Source organism: Pleurodeles waltl, chromosome 12, assembly GCF_031143425.1.
Source record: "Pleurodeles waltl isolate 20211129_DDA chromosome 12, aPleWal1.hap1.20221129, whole genome shotgun sequence".
NCBI classification, from domain to species: Eukaryota; Metazoa; Chordata; class Amphibia; order Caudata; family Salamandridae; genus Pleurodeles; species Pleurodeles waltl.
The window spans coordinates 647,897,473-647,917,483 of NC_090451.1; the positions used below are offsets into that span (position 1 = coordinate 647,897,473).

The following is a 20,011-nucleotide window of genomic DNA, read 5'->3' on the forward strand; positions in this document are numbered from 1 at the left end:
AAAGGGTGTATGACGTCACTTCCGCTACCCCTGGCATTTCGGTGAATCGACACCCATGGAAGGGAGGGGTGGTTAGTTGTTTAAAATTATTATTTGAGCCTTCAACTTTTTCCTTCCCCAACTCTACCCCTCAAATGTCCCCTCCTTTTTTTCCACACATTTCCTCATCACCCACATCTCTCCCTCAGATAGCTGTCTCTTCCTCCACATTATGCATCAATCACATTATCTGTTGCCTCTGTCTTTCATTTTCCTCTAATCGTGTCCCTACACTTTACCTCCATTACCAGTACCTCTTTGCTGTTACTACATCACAAACATATGGCCTTGCAATTTCTCAGACACCTCTTTCCTGAAACTCACATGAATCTCCCCTACCCAGGCTGGAATGTATTGTTAGTTCGGTGCCCCAGTGCAAGGTTTTCAGAGTGCCAGGCAAAAGAATGTTTTGACTTTTGGAGCTCCCTTTAAATCTAGCAAAAAAAAATCAATTGTAGGCTATTTGTCACAATCTGTTGATGTCTTCTCGCTGTATGCGCTAGCACCGTAAACAGATGATGAGAATGGCCTTACCGCATTATCTGCACTGGGCCGCTCTGCCCGTTGTCACACAGTTGTCGAGTGGACCCACCACCTCAGTGCCCCACAATCCCAACCAGTAGGACTATTGCTATACCAGACCCTGGACCAAAGACTACTCTGTTGGAGAACCTCCGGTCTAACCCACATCATTCCCGGAAATTATCTTTCACTAGAAAACCCAGCATCTTGACCTGGAGTAATCCGGGTATTTTGGTACTTAGGCCCACACACGCTAAATGCACCCCAATCCCGATTCACATTGTCCTTTGGTTTCCAGATGTTCATGCTTGCACACATCTCCGCCAGAGTGCATACGCCTTTACAGGTAGCACGCATGCAACGCCACTGCAGAGACCCCACACAGGTTTGCCAGCGCACAGCATCCACGACCGGAAGTGCCCCAAGCAACCCAATTCATAGATAAACCCCTTACACAGCTCTGCCAATGTAGGTCAATTCAGAACTGATGTTCAATCTTTACATATATGACTATGTAACAAAAACAGTTTGTGCAGGAGGTCTTGGGTTTTTCGAAGGTAGAAGTGGCAGTCACACACTGCAGTGTAAGTGCCAGGCTGCACACATTCTACAGGTTGCAGAGAGAGGTTCTTTACACTTGGACCACAGGGCTCTGAAAAAACATTCTGATTACTGAGATCATAAATTCACCTCCGTGCCTGGTTTTGCTAGTTTCATTAAGAGCCTTACATCTTCTGCTCATGTGTCCTGAGCTGAAGTGCAGGGCCCTCTTTGAAGTGGGGCCCAGGACAGTTTGTATGTTGTGAAGTTTGTATTTGGCCTTGGGATTTTCCAATATTTTTCATGAGACTAAACCCCTCCAGGGATGCCACGATTGCTGCAATGCTCACTTGGTCATTGCAATACAGGGCTGGGTAATTTTCTTTCGCCAGGACTGCGTAACATTCCAGATCACCTCGATTATAGGACCTCAGGAAATATAAAAAGTCAAAAATATTGGATAATTCCCTAGAACCGTGGTTCTTAACCCGGGGTTCCGGGGACCCCTGGGGGACTGCAACTTCTTAGAAAAGTGAGTAATAGTAACAGAGTAGTAAAGTTTATATAAATAAAATTATTAAGTAAAACTGAAAATGTTAAAACATTCTTTAAGTATGAAGAAATTTGAAATTTATAGCTAAAAAATAAGTTTGTATCTTCGGATTGATTCATGGGAGCGGTTCAAGTGCACGGAAGAAAATAAAGTATGGATGATAGGTGGCCCCAATTGAATTTAGAAAAGCTCCAACCTCCCATTAAAATTTAAATGTTGATTTTATATATTTACTTTTTTGTTCTTAATTAAATAAACCATTTTTTTGTTTGTATATGTGTTTGAATGCTTGTTTCTGTAGCTTTGTTTATTGTTCACTTAATCGAAATTGCTTAGCCCAGGGTCCCCGGATTCCAGTAATGACTCCGTGGAGGTCCCTAGATTCCAGTACCAATTTTGGAGGGATCACTTGATTTCAGTAATGATTAGGGGAGTCCACAGAAGTCAAAAGGTTAAGAACCACTGCCCTAGAGCTCTTACTCTAAATGCAGATGTCTTTTGAGACTGTAAGGTTTAAAGAACATTTTGTTTTTTACAAAGCTATCCGGTGGGTTGCACAAAGTGTTATTGAAATGAGCTTATTTTTGCTTCAGATGTAAAAATGGAACGATTTCTCATAAATCTGCTAGATAACTACATAATGTAGCAGAGGATCGTGAGTTATTTTTGTACTGACTTCTCTCTCTCTCTCTCTCTCTCTATATATATATATGTGTATATATATATATATATATATATATATATATATATATATATATATATATTAGATAGATAGATAGATAGATAGATCATTTATTCTCTCTCTCCACCCTTTCTTCTCCCTCTCCACCATAACCCACACTCAAGGCAATGAAAGCTTTAGTTAGCTGTCACATGGTTCTTGTGTCATTACTACAGGGAACTACACATACGACTGTGCCTCAAATAGGACTACTTCGTATTGTCTTGATCCTACCATTAAATTTGTAAACATGGCTGTCCTGCATGTCGAGTGCCCTCTCTGCCCCCCAGGAGCCGGCAGTGGACGGATAGTTTACATTACTGTTTCTCATGTAACCCAGAATTTACCTGTGCAAGGGTAAATCAGGAAGGAAATAAAACAGGAATCTTTGCTCTCAACATTGTCATAAATTTTGCATACAATGGAGAGATCTTTGTGCCGCTTGGAATATTGACCGTCACGCTTCTTTGCTTTTAGGTGAGCATGTCTATGAGGCGGCGGTCAATGTAAGGAAGAGCGTTTCATACAAGGACAGCAGCGGGTTTGTTCCAGGCACCCTGTGCTGCACCAACTTGAGGGTTGCATTCCGGCCAGAGCGTACCCATGCAGTTGAGGTGAGTGGCGAGCCAGCTCGAGGTGTCTCCGGCGGCCTCTCATTTGTATTGCAGCGTCCTTAGAATTTATGTTGCAGCGCGTTTTGAGAACGGATCTGTTAAAATCCTTCACCTAGCACAATACATTCCTCTTTGACATTTCTAGTATCAAAAGAGCTGATGGGTAAAAGAATAGCCTCTGAAACTGGGATAAAAAGTAATAACTATAGTATTGATTCTAACAATAACAGTATTACTACACCAACTACTCCAAATAATAAGGGAACCTGTTCACAAAACATAAACTGAATTGTCTCTCGGTTCTTACCGCTGCTATTATTATCCAAATTATTGATGTTGACTTATTTAATCACCATTAGATTTGACCTTTAACTTGTGGGCCTTACAAGGAGCTACTCATTAGGGCCCAGATTAACTAAGTTCTTCGGTTGCTTTTGTGTCACACAAGGTGATGCAAGGTAACCCACGGGCTTAAGTGGTATTTACTAAGCCAGGCAAAGCCACCTCACTTGGGTCTGCACAGCTCAGTTATTCCAGTGTAACTCAAGGAAGTACAGATCAGTGCCTTGATTTACTCTACATTGGGAAGGCGATCCACGGGTGGAGTGTGGGGGTTCCCATTCATCCACCCATAGATTTTGGCATATTTCCACATTTACTAGGGGTCATAAACTTGGGAATATGTCAAAATGCTATGTCACTGCAGCACATGTCGAAAGAGGAAAATGGATCGGAGGATTGTTTGTGTGTAGAAAGGGACACCTTCCTGCACAAAAACAGTCCCGCCTGTTACACAGTCACCCTTGCACCATGGCACAAGAGTGCCTGTGTTTCAACTAGGCAGCACTCAGTGCACCAGCACAGAGAGAGCTGGAATGCACCAAATCTTAGTAAATGTGGTGCATTCCTGCTTTCTCCATTTGACGCAGTGCATCAAGTTGTCTTGCTGTGTTGCATCAAATGTTAGTAATCTGGGCCTGTGTACGAATCTAACTAAACTGTTTTACCAGCTATGCTGTTATTCACCTACGTACAGTTTGGAATAAGTCTACGGAAGTGGTTATAGGGTTTGTGCTTTGTTTTCTAGGAACGTTTTGTTTCTGAATTAGTTCATTCTGCTTATATCTCTGAGCTCATTGCTTGAAGTCATTTTTAAATTGAACCTTCCAGACAGCACCGCTGTCTGGTTGCAAAAGATGTATTGTGGATTGCCAAGAACTTAGACAAGCTTGGAGCCTGCTCCTTGCTTACCATTGGTTGGCTTTCCTGTTACTCTCATTGGTTTGCTTCTTAATTGTGTTGCAGCTTGACGATCTTGGATTTGTCCATTCTGTTTACCATCTCTTTTGATTATCTGGCTTCTATGCTTCCATCGCTTGCTTTTCAAGTCCTATATTTTTTGGGCTAAGCACTCCATGAGAGTACATGTGTGTTCCATCTGTCTACCTTGTGTACTTCTCTCCTCTACACTCTGTGTTGCTCACAGTCACCTGTGTGCGTCTCCCTGCTCCGCAATGTTGCACACAACCTTGTGCTTCTTGCCATCTGCTCCACATTGCTATATTGCTTTTTTGTTTCTTTTTTCCAGTCTTGCTCTGTGTGTTGCTCCTGTACTCCGCACTCCATGTTGCTTCCACCTTCTTTCTTGCCATTGCCTCTCTTCCGCACCCCGCATTGCTTCCTCCTTGGGCATTCTATGTTGCTTCACACCCACCCTCTCTGTGCTTCCTGCACCCACGCCATCCTTCTCTGTTGCTGTTGTTTCGGCTCTCCACCTCTCCTTTGCTTTCCGCACCCATTCACTCAATGCTTAAAAAAAGACCTTGGAGCAATTTTCTTTGTATTTGCCACACAGCTCGCACTCACCTAAAAAATTTTGCAATCTTTTTTTCATGTTTAACCGTGCTGCATCGCATGAGGGATGCTGTACAGGCTGGCTAAAAGACATTGACAAAGCCAATAGATCTGAAAGGGGAGGTCGATTGGCTTAGCCAATGCTTGTTATGTTTAGCTCATTTCGAAATTCTACAAATATAATATTTTTTGTTTCCATTAAGATATTTGATGATTTGTCAAGCAGAGTAACTTCACCAGGCGCTTATGTCAAAGTGTATAGTTTTTAGTGTACATGCCTTGAAGTAGACAAAATGACTCCAAACGTCTTTGAAATTGGTACATTTAAACCCAAATCTTGACAAAATTGCAAGAACTGTTGAGAATTGTATATTTTTACTCCAATTTTCAGACATGGTGAGTCATGAGAATAAGACGGGGTGTTAACTAGGCACTGATGCTTCCAGACTATGGTCTTCAGATCACTGATCCCGAACTTGGACTCTCATCTTCAATTTATGAAAAACCCAGTGAACGCAGTCGGGCACATTCCTAATGTTTGGCTAAACTGATCCTCCAAGATCCAGGGGGTCCTTGACAGAGCTAGTGGGAAGGCTTTCTTTGTCCGTAGAGTGTAATGAATGCCTCTTTTTCCTGCAGGATAATGGCAGCACCATCATTCTTAGTGGGGAGCATGATGTCGCCCTTCCCTGCATTGAGAAGATACTGGCAGGTGAGAGATGTATGGCCACCAGGCACAGTGCGGCAGATGTGGGTTGGTGGGATGGAACTCTTTACAGCCCATTAGCAGCCTTGGCTTGGACCGTGTTATGTTGACTTCCCATGTTTCAGTGCAGTCAGATTACCTTCGTTCTGATTCTACCTGGATGTCATTTATAACAACAAATACCTTGACCTGCTAGTGTCTCTTTTCGATTGAAAACGAGCCACCGGAGGATAGACCTGTGTGGGTTCGATTTCTTTAATTACAAATAATGGGATACACGTTTTCGACGGCTAAAATGTACCTGGAAGAATAGATTGGTGTCTGACTGCCTGCAAAGGCTTCACAATCATAGTGGCGGCCCAACAGGGATAATTTTAAGTAAATGTATAGTAAATGTACTTCAGTGTTTTGAATTGTAGTTGGCTACTTATGTATGCATTGATATCTATGCTTTAACACGTCTACCATGCTTCATACATGTTCATTTGTGAATATGATTTATCTGCCTGCAGCATTTTTCTGTTTTAATAATCTTTGTACTTTGATACATTGGGATGTTGCCCTCTAGTTGTTCATATCCTCCTATAGCTGAGGATTAAGAAAAGCCTGAAGGGAGACTTACCCTGTGCGCTACACTTTAGAGGTGGTGAGTAGCTTAGATAGAGAAACTGGTTCCATTCTCACTTCGTTTTGTATGGGAGTCTCTTGCGGTTACCAGTCTGTAGATGCTGTGATCCACAGCCTCCCGACGACAGCCCGACATGTCTCGATCCGCCTGAGTGCAGTCTAGAGGTTCTGCTGTTGTTCCCTCGGTGCTGGGATCCAGATTTGCCTAATTACAGTCTAGAGGTTAATCCTTGCTTTCATAGAAAAGTATAAAACTATTCAGGCTAGTTCTCAAAACATTTTCTTGCCTCATAATATGTGACTGATCGTGCCTGATATAATACTCATGTGGACTACTATTATGCCAAATACACGGGTCTACCAGTCAAACACCAGAGCAAACTGTGGATGACCCAGAACCATATGGCAGGCACACTCTTTTGCCTAAAATGGATGCCTCACATCCCTTGGGCATTAACATCGTTATGGGAGCTTACACTTTGAGAATGGATGCTTGTCGGATTACTCTCTCTTATCCACAAAGATCAGGATCGTTGCAACTCCAGCCAAGCAGTTGGCCATTGCTGACCTCTCTGCAACTTGCTCCCCACTCATCCAGCTGGGTGCAAAAAGTTTGGTGGGAGATCACGCCATTCTCGAGTTTCACCCTTTTGGAAAGTCTCTACCTTTGAGAACTTTTTAAGATTAGGAAGTTGAGTAAAAAGTATCTCTTTCCTTCATCCTCGACCCGTGACACGACTTAAAAACAAAGTAAAGGGTTAGAACTTGCCTAGAGCACGGGCTGTCTTAAGCATGCCCCATCCCTTCCACGTTATGTGTCCTGAAGCCACAGTGAATCCGAGCGAGTGGTTTATGTATAAAGCTCATGGACTTACATATTGACTTCAGCCTCGGCTCAAAGGTCCTCATTGAATACAAAACTTAAATTGCTTGGTATGCTCTGAACCATGAAGACATTCATTCTACAAAACCAACTTTCAACCCAGTCTTAGAACATTTCGATGGAGGCACCACTCTGCTGCCTGGCCTGCTACAGACCCATGTGACACCATTAAAGAGTGTCCTACATGCAACACCCCATCTCCTTGAAGGTCCTGATAAATATTACAGAATTACTCCTACACTCTGAGCTACACTGGCTTCCTCCACCTGCAGTTATCACATTTAACCCCAACACTCCACAATGTTATATACAAACCTCTGGAGGAACATGGAATACATGCTGAAGCCTGGAAACGAAGAATTTGCCCGAGAGAAAAGATGGCAAGTCTTCTCCTGCTAAAAGCCCAGTGTATCGATCTCCTTCCTACTATAAATGCTGATGCCCTAAACATTTTAAAAAATCCTCAGCGGTCACTGTACTGTTGACGTTGCCAAATACCAAGGCTTCATAGTCTTGATTCCTCCTCACGCCTCTTTCATCCACCGCGAGACAGTCCGTAACCCTTTAGCTCATTCTTGCAGGTTCTTTTTCATCTCTTCTTCCTCGCTTTGTCACTGTTTTTCCAACTTTACCTTTCCTCTTCTTTTCCCTTTCTGTTTTTTATCCTCTCTTTAATCTGGGTCAAAGTCTTAGGATGAAAAATAAGTGCCAGTTCACCCCCAAAAAGTGCCAGTAGTCCCCACCTGCAACCACTGGATCAAATAAGCACAGCTCCTGTAGTACTGCGGCAGCCGTGGACTCCCTTCTTCAAGCTGGAACTTGTTGCTCCATAACCACCTACCAGTCTACCTGAAGAGCACCCGTGTGTGTATATATTTGCCCCCTCTCACTTGTCCCTCTGGGCCTCTATGCTTTATTTCTGACCACCCCTCCCCTCCCCCAGCCCACCGAATCCTTGCTCTTCTAACCCGACTTCTGGCTTCCAGTTGCTGTTGCGGGCTATGCCTGTGCTTTATAAACGTAATCCATAAATACCCACATACTTAATAATTCGAAAATCAATAAAATCGAATTTTATTTGTTCTTGCAACAATTGTCTTATTGCATGAGTATCGTATTCCGAATTCCACAACTATGTACAAGTGGTTTAAATTCAGAAAACTGTAGGAACAAAAATATTAAGCAATTTGAGTTTGCATTTCTTCTTTAGTCAACAGCCTGCCAAAGACGAAGGTTCTCACAGCGAACACCACCCTGAAATTTATTCCGGAAGAGCTGCTGATCTACTGCCGGGACTTCCGCATCATGCACTTCTATTTCAACCAGAGCGGGCTCGAGACGCAGGCCTTCCGGGTGAGAACTTGGCGCCATGCATTGCTGACAGGACCGTGTCGTACTTAAGGGCGTATATGGAAGCCCCTAGCGCCTCCTTCTGCTGCCCTATCATCGTTTTTTTCCCGCTAAGGTGGCGTCAAGGAGGCCTTTTACCTACTCCAGGTCTACAAAGTGGCGCAATCCAAGCATTGTGCCACTATGTAACCCCTTGTGCAACATTATCCTTACTCCAGGCACAATGTGTGGAGGGGGGGCGTTCTACCGTTTGGAGGCCCAGAAAAATAGTGCAGTGACATTTATGAGATTTCACTGCACCATTCTTACAGTCATTTTAACACCTGCCCAAGGCAGGCATTAAAGTGACGCTCCTATTGTTTCCAACGGGCCTCCCCACGTACTGCTGGACAAGTGCCATTATTTTTGGTGCTAGTTGATCAATGTGCCACAATAGCATCACAAATTTGGACGCTATAGTGCTAACGTGGGCCGTGGTGTGTCGAATTGTTAATACGGCACTACCATGGTGACTTTGGGGGTGGCGCAAGAAACATGGTGCTTCATAGCTGATGCACCACTTTGTTGTAAATATGCCCCTTAGTTGGGAAGCGTTGCTTAGATTTGGCATCTTTATGTTTACAGCGATGGGGACTGATTAAAAGTTGCCCAGTAATAAGGCACTGTAATACCTGCACCACACATGGCATTACTGATGACAGTCAGCATTACTGTGCCTTTACCAACAATTCCGGCTTTTTACAGCTCGAAAATGGGAATAACATAGGGGAGGCCGTATTAGCGCACTAGTTTGGCACGTTTTTTTTTTTTTTTAACCTGTTTCCAGGGCACATTATTTATTTCTCCTTGTTACAGATGGGTGTACGTCCAGAAATACCTGGAGACTTGTAATCCTGTTTTTGACTAAAAATTTGGTAACCACCCAACTTTGAATCAGTATATGGCATTAGTAAAAAACAATTTAAGAAGTGCTGGTCACCACTACCCCTTTGAGGACTGAAACCGGCCTGCAAACCTCCATCCTCCTGAGGAGTTGTCCAAATGCCACAACAGCAAGTCTGGCCCCATTTGGGCCAAGGGACCTGTAGAAAAAAGGTCCCCATCTTCCTCTTTCTGCTGGCACGAGAGCTCTCACATTCTGAAATGAGGGACAGAGGTGGAGCTGACTATCTCTTCTGCCCTGAACAGGAATGTCCTATTTCAAATCAGGCAGTGTTTGCATTCCTGATTCCTAAACCCTGGAAAGTCCAGCCTCTCTATAGCTACGATTGCACAGTGCTCTGAATGCATTGCGTAGCTAGGCCCCATGTTCCATGGACTCTGATGTGGATTTTTGCTTGTTTACCAGTATTTGAAAACATCCAACAAGTCTTCTTAGTGGGTAACAATAAGTACCACAAATGTCTACGTATGTACATACAGCCGGAATCTAGATACGAAGCAACAGTTCACTTTACAAGAGAAAGGGCATGCCAAGGAGAAATAGAGGTCATCGGAGAACGCCCAGTGGTGGCTGAAGTAAGAATGGAAAGGGGGAGCATGCTGATGCAGTTATGGACTGTTTTGAAGTGAGGGAAGTGTTTGCTTTTTGACTTGTCCTGTTTTTGAAAGGGGTCAAGATCTGGATGAGAATGGGATTTGCATCAGGATACTGTAAATGTATTTTTGATGGTCTTAGCCACTTTGTAAATGGAAGGGCAAAGACCAGGGATTTTTTTAATTGTTTTTAACAGGGCTATGTTTGTGTTAATCGGTGTTGCGTTGTAGCATTGACATTCTTAACCTGCGAGTTGATGTCAAGTGTGCATGATTCATGGATAGTGATGAGGGTTGTTAGATTAGTAATTTCTGAGCATCTTTAAAAGATCTAATGATTATTTTGTCAGTGCTTGTCCATTAGGAAAGGGATTCTTGGGTGATATGTGAATTGCGGTGCTAGTGGTGGCCAACACGGTTGACAAGTTTGGCGTCTTGGTAGGTCAGTGAGGATAGGAAAAGACATGATGAGGTGCAGGTTGTGGTGTTTGGCAGGCGTAAGATACATTTAGTGAAAGATACGATATGTAGGAAGGCTTATTCTGTGGATTTAAAGTTTGTAGGGATTACAAATTGGGAGGATCTTCTCATATGATATTGCTTGAGTTTGCAGTGTCAGAGGCCAAAAATCTCAAGATTTTTCTCTTCCCTTCCAGATCACGAACTCCATCTCCCAAGCTCTCCAGGTGTGCAGTGCCCTGATGCCAATCGAGAGGGCTGTTCCATGGAGTGTGGGTAAGTGAGCTCTACAAAAAGAGTGCCATTATAATTACGACTCCTGGTTTTATGGTATTTATGTTTTTTAACATTTCTATATGTATTTATATTTATTTTTTGGCCACCTTATTAGTATTTATCCATATTTATTTTGTAGCTTACGAATAAGTGGAGTAAAAAATCGTACATTCCCACATTTATTTAACTGATAAACATACACTCGCACTTTAATGCCTGTCGTATTTTAGCAAACGCAGCAGCCAAATATAGCAAAGCAATACACCTACAGTTAACTAATAGCAATTTATGACAAATATATTTTAACATATGCCTGTTTTTAAAGATATCTTAATCTGTTTAACTCCCATGCTGTCAATCTGAGTATTTGTTGTCTTGAAATTCACAACATACAGCATGGAAGGTCACTCATTACAAGCACAATTTTCAGTATTTTTCAATTTTTAAAAATAAATACATACAGGAAACGTGTTGTTTTCTTTCTGTATTTAGCTGCAAGAATCAGTAAAAACGGACAACTGGGAGCCTTAATTATAATTCAGGAGCTAGTGTATTAATGGATGTCAGAGTCACAAACTCTGCAAATTTGCAAAATCAATGGCTTTTCCACAGAACAATTCTAGTGCTTTATGTTGGGGATGTTGATGTGTTTATCAGATTTCACTTGGGATTGTTACATACACAGACAGAAAAAAACACTCTGTCTCTCTCGTCTCTGTTTTAAAACTCTTAAGAGATGGTTACCCCCATGGCAATCCACCCTCCTCTCCCTTCCGCTCCCTAAGCCCCGGCCCTGCATCACATATTTTGTATTTTAACCAGCATGATTGTTGGGAAATTCGAATTGTTGGAAAGCCCCTGCTCCAAAGTCCTTCACATCGTGCAATGTTTTCTCTGATTGTAATCCCCTCTTTTCTAAGCTTCAGCGCTGCAATAAAAAAGTGATTTTTAATTTAGAATGTTCAGATGTAGGTCTGTCGCCATTTGCAGGCTTCCATCCTTTCAGTTGCTGCACATTTGGTGAGATCCACAATGAGAATTCTGACATTAATATTTTTGTGGCAGGATTCTGTGATTCCTACCAAAAGTCTATTTTGACTGCAATACATCAATAGATTAGTCAAAAGGCAAAATAAAACTTGGGTCACAAACTAGTCTCTGGACTGCTTTGAACGTCAGACCCATAGTTTGCCAGAAATACTAGAAAAACAGATTTTTTTAAAATTATTGCTATCTTGACTAACTCAATCAGTGCACGTCTTTCCTAAACTTGACGTAGAGTGTCATATGGTTTGATAAGCAATAGAGCATTCTTACTTACTGCCACATTATTGACTGAAAGACCACCATAAAACAACATGAAATAGAATTTTAAAAAGTTCACTCTCCTCTGCCGCAATTTATTTTGAAAGTGCAGCACCGAGATTGTGAGCCCAAAAAAGCTGAAAAGCGAAAAATAAAATAGCAGCTACAAAGCCATCAATATAAGTTGTAAACCACACATTTCCCCAGCTAACTCCAACAAGAAAGTTGGGCTAAAGAACTTACCATAGTCCTGTATTACTGGGATGCCCATTGTGATTGTAGCATTTTGTTTGTTACTTATACCTATAATTGGCAGCCCATTGCCTCCCCACATTCACAGACTGCGTGGAATTCACAGTGGACCATGCAGCACCGGAGGTATATTAAAATCTAATTCCGGAACTTGAAAGTACCTATCTTAAAGTCACTACCTCAAGCTTCTTCCAAATGAGGCAAAGCTATGTGTATTCCTGCACCTTGAATTTTTTTTTAAAGTTTTCTCTCTCAAGTTTAGGAAACAATTCACAACTTTTTTTTCCTAAGAGTGAGCATCTTACTCCTGGAAAATGATGTGTAAGTTATATCTAAGCCAGTATTAAAAAACAGTACATAGAGAAAAGGCTTTCAAAATTGAACCCCTTAAGCTGGATAATCCTTTACAAATTTTGTGGATTCAAATGTTACTCTAGGGAAAAGGCATCTTTCATAGGAAGTAGCTTCAGGCACCATCAGCGTTTTAGGACCAGGTTGAATGAGTTCATAGCCAGACATGGCTTTGATGGTTACCACCCTTTTAATGTTTGATAGTTTTCTCCCCGGAGAAAATAATTCTTGCTGTAGGGAAACTCCTTCCGCAAACCGCCACCAATTTTGGGGGTATAGAATTCCAGTTTGGACCGCAGATACAGATTTACTCCTCTGAGGGGCAAGAGTCTCTCACTGTTTCCATGGTGGAAAGGAGCTGTAGGGATGTTTGGATGTGCCAAATCTTCCAGAGTATCCTGTCCTGGAAAGCCTACTAAGTTATCCTTGCAAAGTATTTACTCCTTTGTAATAATAGACATACTAGAGCAATATTAGGCATGACTGATTCCCTTTGTGAGTGCCTCAAAAATCAAGCCATATGTGCAAGTAATTGAATTTACAAGAGCTAATATTTTTGTGGCTCGCGCTCTGTGTGTTGTTTCATTGGGGAATTGACTTCCATGATCTTTCAATCTTGTAAGTGTTTCAGATATTGTGGAGTGCCTGGGTATTGCAGCTGTTTGTGTTCTATTCAGAAACATAGTTTAAAATTAACACATGCTGAAACAATGTGTCGTGTCATAAACCTTTTTGCTCACGTCAGAAACAAACTGTTCATAAATAAAAAATTAACATTGACAATACTACGAAAGGCATCTACTTCCGTATGAAATATTGCATTTATATTGCAACTCTGCAATGCCTTGCCTATTAATCAGCAGCCCTATGTAGAGCACGATAAGAAGAAACGCTTTGCCCTGGGAAGGTCATAGACACAGTGGCAACTTTGTGGGTATTTCAGTGATCTACTAAACTTAAACAGGCATGAATAAAAAATACTCAAATCGTAGGTTTACCGAGTTGAGGCAGTACTTCTTTAAGTAAGGTAAGGCAGCAGTCCTAGTGTGCCACCTGGTGGCCGAGCCAAATTATTGTAAAAGTCTCAATATCTAATTTTCACAAATGGGGAGAACTCTGGTAGTAAAAGTGATATTTTGTATGAAGGGAGAAAGTTGTTTACACTTATCCTGACCGAGTGTATAAGAGAAAAACTTGGGACTGACTACATTAGTTTTGTTTAGGACTATTTATTGACATTTTTTTCTTCTGTGAATTCTCCCTACGTGCTTTGTCATGCATCCAGCCGCTTCCACTTCTGTATTTGTCTGCAGCTTCCTAAAGGGCAGTTGGTGTGACTTGTCTTTCTATTAATTTCAGAGAATGGCGGTGGGAGCCTAAAAAAGGGGTCGGTAGACTTCCCCACATTGCTTTTCGAAACCTCCATGGATTGGGAGAATGAGCTGAAACGCATTGGTGCTCTGGACTGGAGGGTCAGCCCCATCAACGAGAGGTTTGACACATCGGCAAGGTGAGGCCCCAGGTCTGCTGTTAATTACGAGGTTATTCTACTCACTGATTGTAGTTTTGGGGGCCCTAGCCCCTCATGCTACTAAAATGATAGACGCAGACACAGTGGCATGGGGCTAGTAACTGGCCACGTGCACGTGCGCCCGGCATTTTTTATTGGCATGGTCACCTGACCGGTGACGCCTGTGTTGGGTGGGTGTGGGGTGTGTGTGTGCAGCCAGCCCTCAGCCGAGTGGCTGGTGGAACACTAGAACGTGTCCAGCAGGACACTACAGTGATGGCTTGCAAATCTCCCACATGGGGCAGCCGTGTCCTTGACATGGCCCTACCGACTCAGGGTGAAGACAGCTGCATCCAGTCTCATTGACTCGCATGCGGGTACTGTTATGTTGAAAATTAGACACACTGAACTTTTTTCCCCACTGGGTTCATCTCTAGCACTCGCGCCTTGTGGGGTTGTCTTCTTAATGCGGGTTGTCTGGTATCTGCGCTTTTCATTGCTGTTTTGAAAATACAGATAAGAGAGAGACTGCAAAGAATTTATCCACACCTCGAAGTGCATCTTGCTTGTCAGTCTGTCTTTTTACTGCCCTCCACCTGCACACACAGGACCACCACATTCCACATCTCTAGGTAATACAGGATATCACAGCTGGCCCGGGGAGTTCAGGTGCTACTATCACCTGGCCATCTCACCACTGACAAACATTCACAGGAATCCGCTTATCCCAAACACTTGTCCCAAGCCCTCAACAAGCCAAGAAAGATGTGACCTGACTGAACGGACTCTAGTCAATAGTATGTTGGACTACAGAAGTATCATCTTATGTTAATATTTTGTCCGAAATATCAATTACAAAAATATATCTAGGTTTCTATCGCTAACTTCGATTTCTTGATATTTTCATAGACAATATTCTGACAATGAAAATCATTTTCTCCTAAGAGGAAGATTTGATTAATAAAAATCCGGAGAAATTAGGGTTTTAATTTACTAATATTGAAACTAAGTAATTTTCAAGTGAGGAAAAAAGTAAAATAGTTTACATTTTTGGTGAAAAAATGCTAGTGTTCTATCTGTGCCGAGTGTTAGCATGTATACCGATCACACACAACTGTTTACTTTGTATGCTAAGAGCAATCATTATAGATGCAACAGGAAGTGGTTACTTCAGATGACTTCCTGATATGCAGACCATCACCTTCTAGGACTTCCTGTCACTTCCACAAAGCCCTTATGTTGTTCCCTTCTTATTAAATTGTCATTAGACTTCCTAAACGAGTTAACACTTCTTCGAGTCAGGTTTTAACACTCCCTTGCATTCTTTCAAATCCATTACATTTGAGAAAACTCAGTTTTATGTGTTGAATTAGGCATTTTAATCTGAACTGCATTTAAAAATGATAAATTAACACTAGAATTAATTGAGGGACAACTTCTCACTCAATAAATGTTACAAAACCTGCATTTAGTCCAAACCTATCTAAAGTGAGAGAGAAAACGCCTCAACAATTGAAAGCAATTGGCTGGCTGTGTTTGTATTTCCATTTATAACTTTGTGCTCTAGCAGGTATTATTTAGAAATCAGATACAAAAGAGCATCACCCATGCCTGAATCTCATACTTTATTTATGCAAAATGTGTAAAGTTATAGCCTCAGATGAACGAGACGTGACAAGTTGTGTTTCGCTGACTCGAGGGGAGGTGGGGCTATGATTACGTTTTGGCTCTTGTGGTTAGATAGGTGCAAATCATGCACTTGGCTTGTCTGCTTGCCAGCCTGCTCTTTGCTTGTCTTTCAACATTAGTTGTTTTTTCAGCCTTTCCAAGTACTTCCTGGTCCCCAGCAAGGTTTTGGACACAGAGCTGAAGAGGACCTTTGCTCACTTTAACGAGAGGCGGATTCCTGTGAGTACTGTGGGTTGCAGAAGTGGGCTGCTGGCAGCAGCTTCCTTCTTTGAAAGGCTCTGACCTGAGAACTCTGATCTGTTTCTCACCATCTTGTTGTCTGTGCTGCCACTCGATCACCTGTGATACCCGACCCACCTACATCCATAACTGCACATTCCGATAGACCAATGCTCCACTATCACGGGCAATTATTCGTCATTTCTCATTATTTCTGCTCAAATCCACCGCTGTGCAGAACTTCTTTACTCACCCCTTTTTACCTCTCCCTGCAACCAATGTGTATGTATCACTTCTTTGCATTGCACTCTTCTACTGGGCCTCTCTACTTCTTGCTCTTTCAGTTTTTTTTTTTTTTTGTTTTTTTTGCAGCTGATCCCTTCTGGCCCTCTATTGCATTTGTGACAGCATCATTATGTGGAATGTGGGAACACATAGCATCAGGCTAGAAATTCTGCAAAGTGCTTCTGTTGCTGATGGAACTTGTTGTCTCTGTCTGTTCCTTCTCCAGAGATTATCCTGGCGGCATCCTGGAGGTAGTGATCTTCTGAGAGCGGCAAACTTCCAACCTAACACAGACCCAGAAAAGGAGGATTTGAGGTAGGTAAAGATCAACCTTAGTCAACTTCTATCCAGGTCAAAATGCAACAGACTGAAGAATATTTTGGCCTATGGAGCTATGGCCCATAGTGTCCGTCCCACAATTTACGCCACAAATTAGTATTCTGTGGTATGTGCTTGACGAACCAAAGTGCCTCCAGGAGATGTTGAAAATATAAGTTTCTTCAAAGCAGCATAGGTGAGTATGAAGGTAGTACAGCCTGCATGCACTGACCTTTTTGATGACAGTACCTGTTCCAAATGGGATGCCTTTATTGTACTGTGTGGATGCTGCAGGACTGAAATACATTTGGAATTGCCTAACACACTGCACCTATGATCTTAAGGCGAATGACTCTTTAAACCTTCCCCAAATTAGTCATTGTTTATAGGGCCATTTGGAGTTCGAGAGGCTGGCTTCCATATGGCAGAAGATATGGTGGCTGCGCCTCTACCACGCCCACTGAACTTTGAACTATTTGCCTTGCAGGTGGATATTCGCCCTGAAGCAGCTCCATGGTGGATGCCGCATTGTGCAAAAGAAAATGTAGCAACAGGTCTGCCAAGTCATGCTGGCATGACGGACCTTTCGCCACTTACGTTATTCCAAGACAGAAAGACAGGCACCCAAAGCGCAGGTCCATTTTTGGAAAAAACATAATTAAATTCCGGCACATGCCTGGAGATTTCCCCGAGCATGTGGGAGACATTTCTGGACTTTCTCCATCCAAGGATGCCATGGTTTGCATGGTGGACCCAGTAAAAGGGAAGCGGCTTCTGAGGAGAAAGCTTCAGTATGTTTGCCCTTTGGTTCGATTTCCAAAGGTGTATGCCACCCCAAAGGTTTTCCCAATGTTAGGCCCAACACAGAGGAAAGCTTCCATTCTTGAGGGAAAAACATATTTGTTCACACCATATTTGAGGTGGGGGAATAAAAAGGAGGGCAGTTAGGAAATCCAGGCAATATTCGCTCAGTTTTTCCTTTTGCCTCCCACTTAAACGAGAATAGCTGGCCTTTGGTCTGACCGTGATTATGTACACTACATCCTAAACCTCAGTACTGAAACCATGAACATTCAGAAAATGGAATGTCTCTTAAATCTGTTTGGTTTAGTTACTTTGAATTTTTCACCCAAGCTGCAGAAAATAAAATGCTCAGTTTATAGGACTATCAGTCCTGTTTATGAACTCGTAGTTGGCTTTATTTGGTTGTTTTAAAAAACACAGAAGTACCCAATTTATGAAAGATACTATCGGAAGTATGTCGATAATGAGAAGGCGGTTAACAAACAGTTTTTGCTTCTTAATGTAGCACTCTGTTCTCTGAAACAGAGATATCTTTACTAATGTCTCGGTAAGAAGATTCCAGTCACACGTCACCACAGCCCTTTAGTACCCCCAAACATTTAGTATCCTTTTTATTTCCTTTATCATGACCCACAACTACTAGTCCGTTTCCATTGTACACAAATGTACTCCATTAGGTCCCCAGTACAACGTCTGGCGCAAAGGCGTGTGTTACCTTTAGTTTTTGGAGGGTAGTCTGTGAGTTTGATACCATACCGGAGTTCGGATTACCAAATTGGGTTTATCAGTGACAATCTTATGCATTACCATAATGAATATTTCCCTGGACAGACAAATGCTTGTCCTTTCTAAATTAAAAATGCTGCTTTAACAGAAGATAACTAATTTTGTTACATATATGTGTGACTCACTATGTAGCTTCCAAATGATTCTGTAGTGCAAATTCGAACGATACTCCAAATAGCAGCTTAACTTTCCTCAGCAACAATGTGGGCAGGTGTCCTCACATAGTGGAGATTTACAAAGAGTTGTAAGATACCATTACACGTGAATTGAACATCTAAGTAAGGCTGTATTTGACTTTGCGAAGTTTATTTTTATGGGTTACAAATGAAGACGACTCCTATTTTGATAGCATTCTGCTCTTCTCTCTCTAGGTTTGTGGAAATGCTGATGTTTGCAAATCATTCCCAATGTGTCATCGTAGACACGGTGGATGAACTGCCCAATCTCGCTGAGATACAGATGTCGTACCTGAAGCTGCGAAGCCTTTGTATGAATGGTAAGAACAGATCTGTGCCATGTTTGCATCGGTCTTAGCAGACAGTGAATCTATGTTCTGTAATAAGTTAATTTGATCATAATAGTAGAGACAATACTTCAATTCTGTAATAACGTGTCTGTCACCAGATAGATATACATGGAATAAGTGACCATCCTTTAAGTGTAGCATTAAGGTGTTTTTTTGTTTTTTTTTTAATTTGAGTTGTTTTGAGAGCTTTATAGAAACAATAAAAGGAAAAACAGAACAGCTTGTTATAATAGTAATAGAACACACAAATAAGTCATAGGTTATTCTTTTCATTTCTGTTGTATAACTTTTTATAACTCTTCTGAGAGTCTGAGAGATTCAATTTCTTTAGACGGTGCCTCAACTTCCCGCATTACATTTTGATCCCGGCCTATTCTTTTTCATTTGATGTTGCTTCCTCTAAGTGCTGTTTTAATCTGCTTGAAATAGTTCTGTAATGAAAAGTTTGGAAGAATTTGAAGGAGAAAAACTTTTTTTTTTTTTTTAGTTCTTTTATTTAGACCAGCAACGGTTCGCAATCTTGAATTTCTTTCATGGCCCCAAGAAGCAGCAGCTTTTTGAATGATTACACTACGAATCTCCATCGGAGATGAGAAAGCATGTGAACCTGTTTTCAATGAATCGGAAATATGCAATTTGAAGCAGAACAGTGGGCTTTTATTAAGCGTTTATCTTATTGGTTCTTCCCATAGAGATATTTTGTGAAGTAAAGAGAAACAATCTCATCTAGAGGAAAATTGTAAAAGTATAAAAATACAAGCTATTTTCTCACAACCTCATTTTTTTCCTGTAGGAAGTCAAAGCATACATATTATTTTATTAGTGCTTCGTTTATTTCTTTTACGATTACCATAATATCACATTTCCTTTCGCTAGACTGTGTTCCTAGGACTATGTCGTCTACAGGGTAGAACTTGCAGTTTACATTCATGTTTATAAGATCATGTTTAACTTGTTCTTAGAGGGTTTAGTGTTAATGGAGCATGGGTGAGGGATTTGTGCCCGGTGTGTGGCACCAATAAACATTTTGGGGTCCAGGATTTTTTTCATCTTCAGATTTTAATTAAGGTCAAGAGAACAGCACAAGAGGGAGAAATAAGGAGAAAGAGGAAGAAATAAGGAAAAATAGGAAATCCGGGAATGAAAATTCTGGAATGAGATAAAGAGACGAGAAGGGCAGGCAGGTAATAGTGGGACACAGGAGGGGGAATCAAGGCGAAGCAGCCTTGGTATTTGGAACCAAGGCATTCGGCACCGCCGGACGCAAACTGATGTGAAAACCTTTT

General features: G+C 41.8%; 1 protein-coding gene across 4 annotated transcripts in view; it reads left to right on the top strand.

The window, feature by feature from the left end:
* Window positions 1-20,011, top strand: part of MTMR11 (myotubularin related protein 11) — a 135,861-nt gene that overhangs the window by 80,175 nt on the left and 35,675 nt on the right. For all 4 annotated transcript variants that reach the window (XM_069218235.1, XM_069218233.1, XM_069218236.1 and 1 more), the window contains exons 3-10: window positions 2,853-2,989; window positions 5,483-5,555; window positions 8,270-8,412; window positions 10,602-10,680; window positions 13,948-14,098; window positions 15,919-16,006; window positions 16,518-16,606; window positions 18,571-18,695. In XM_069218235.1, the coding sequence (XP_069074336.1) occupies window positions 2,853-2,989; window positions 5,483-5,555; window positions 8,270-8,412; window positions 10,602-10,680; window positions 13,948-14,098; window positions 15,919-16,006; window positions 16,518-16,606; window positions 18,571-18,695 (885 nt within the window). The remainder of the gene's footprint in view (window positions 1-2,852; window positions 2,990-5,482; window positions 5,556-8,269; window positions 8,413-10,601; window positions 10,681-13,947; window positions 14,099-15,918; window positions 16,007-16,517; window positions 16,607-18,570; window positions 18,696-20,011) is intronic.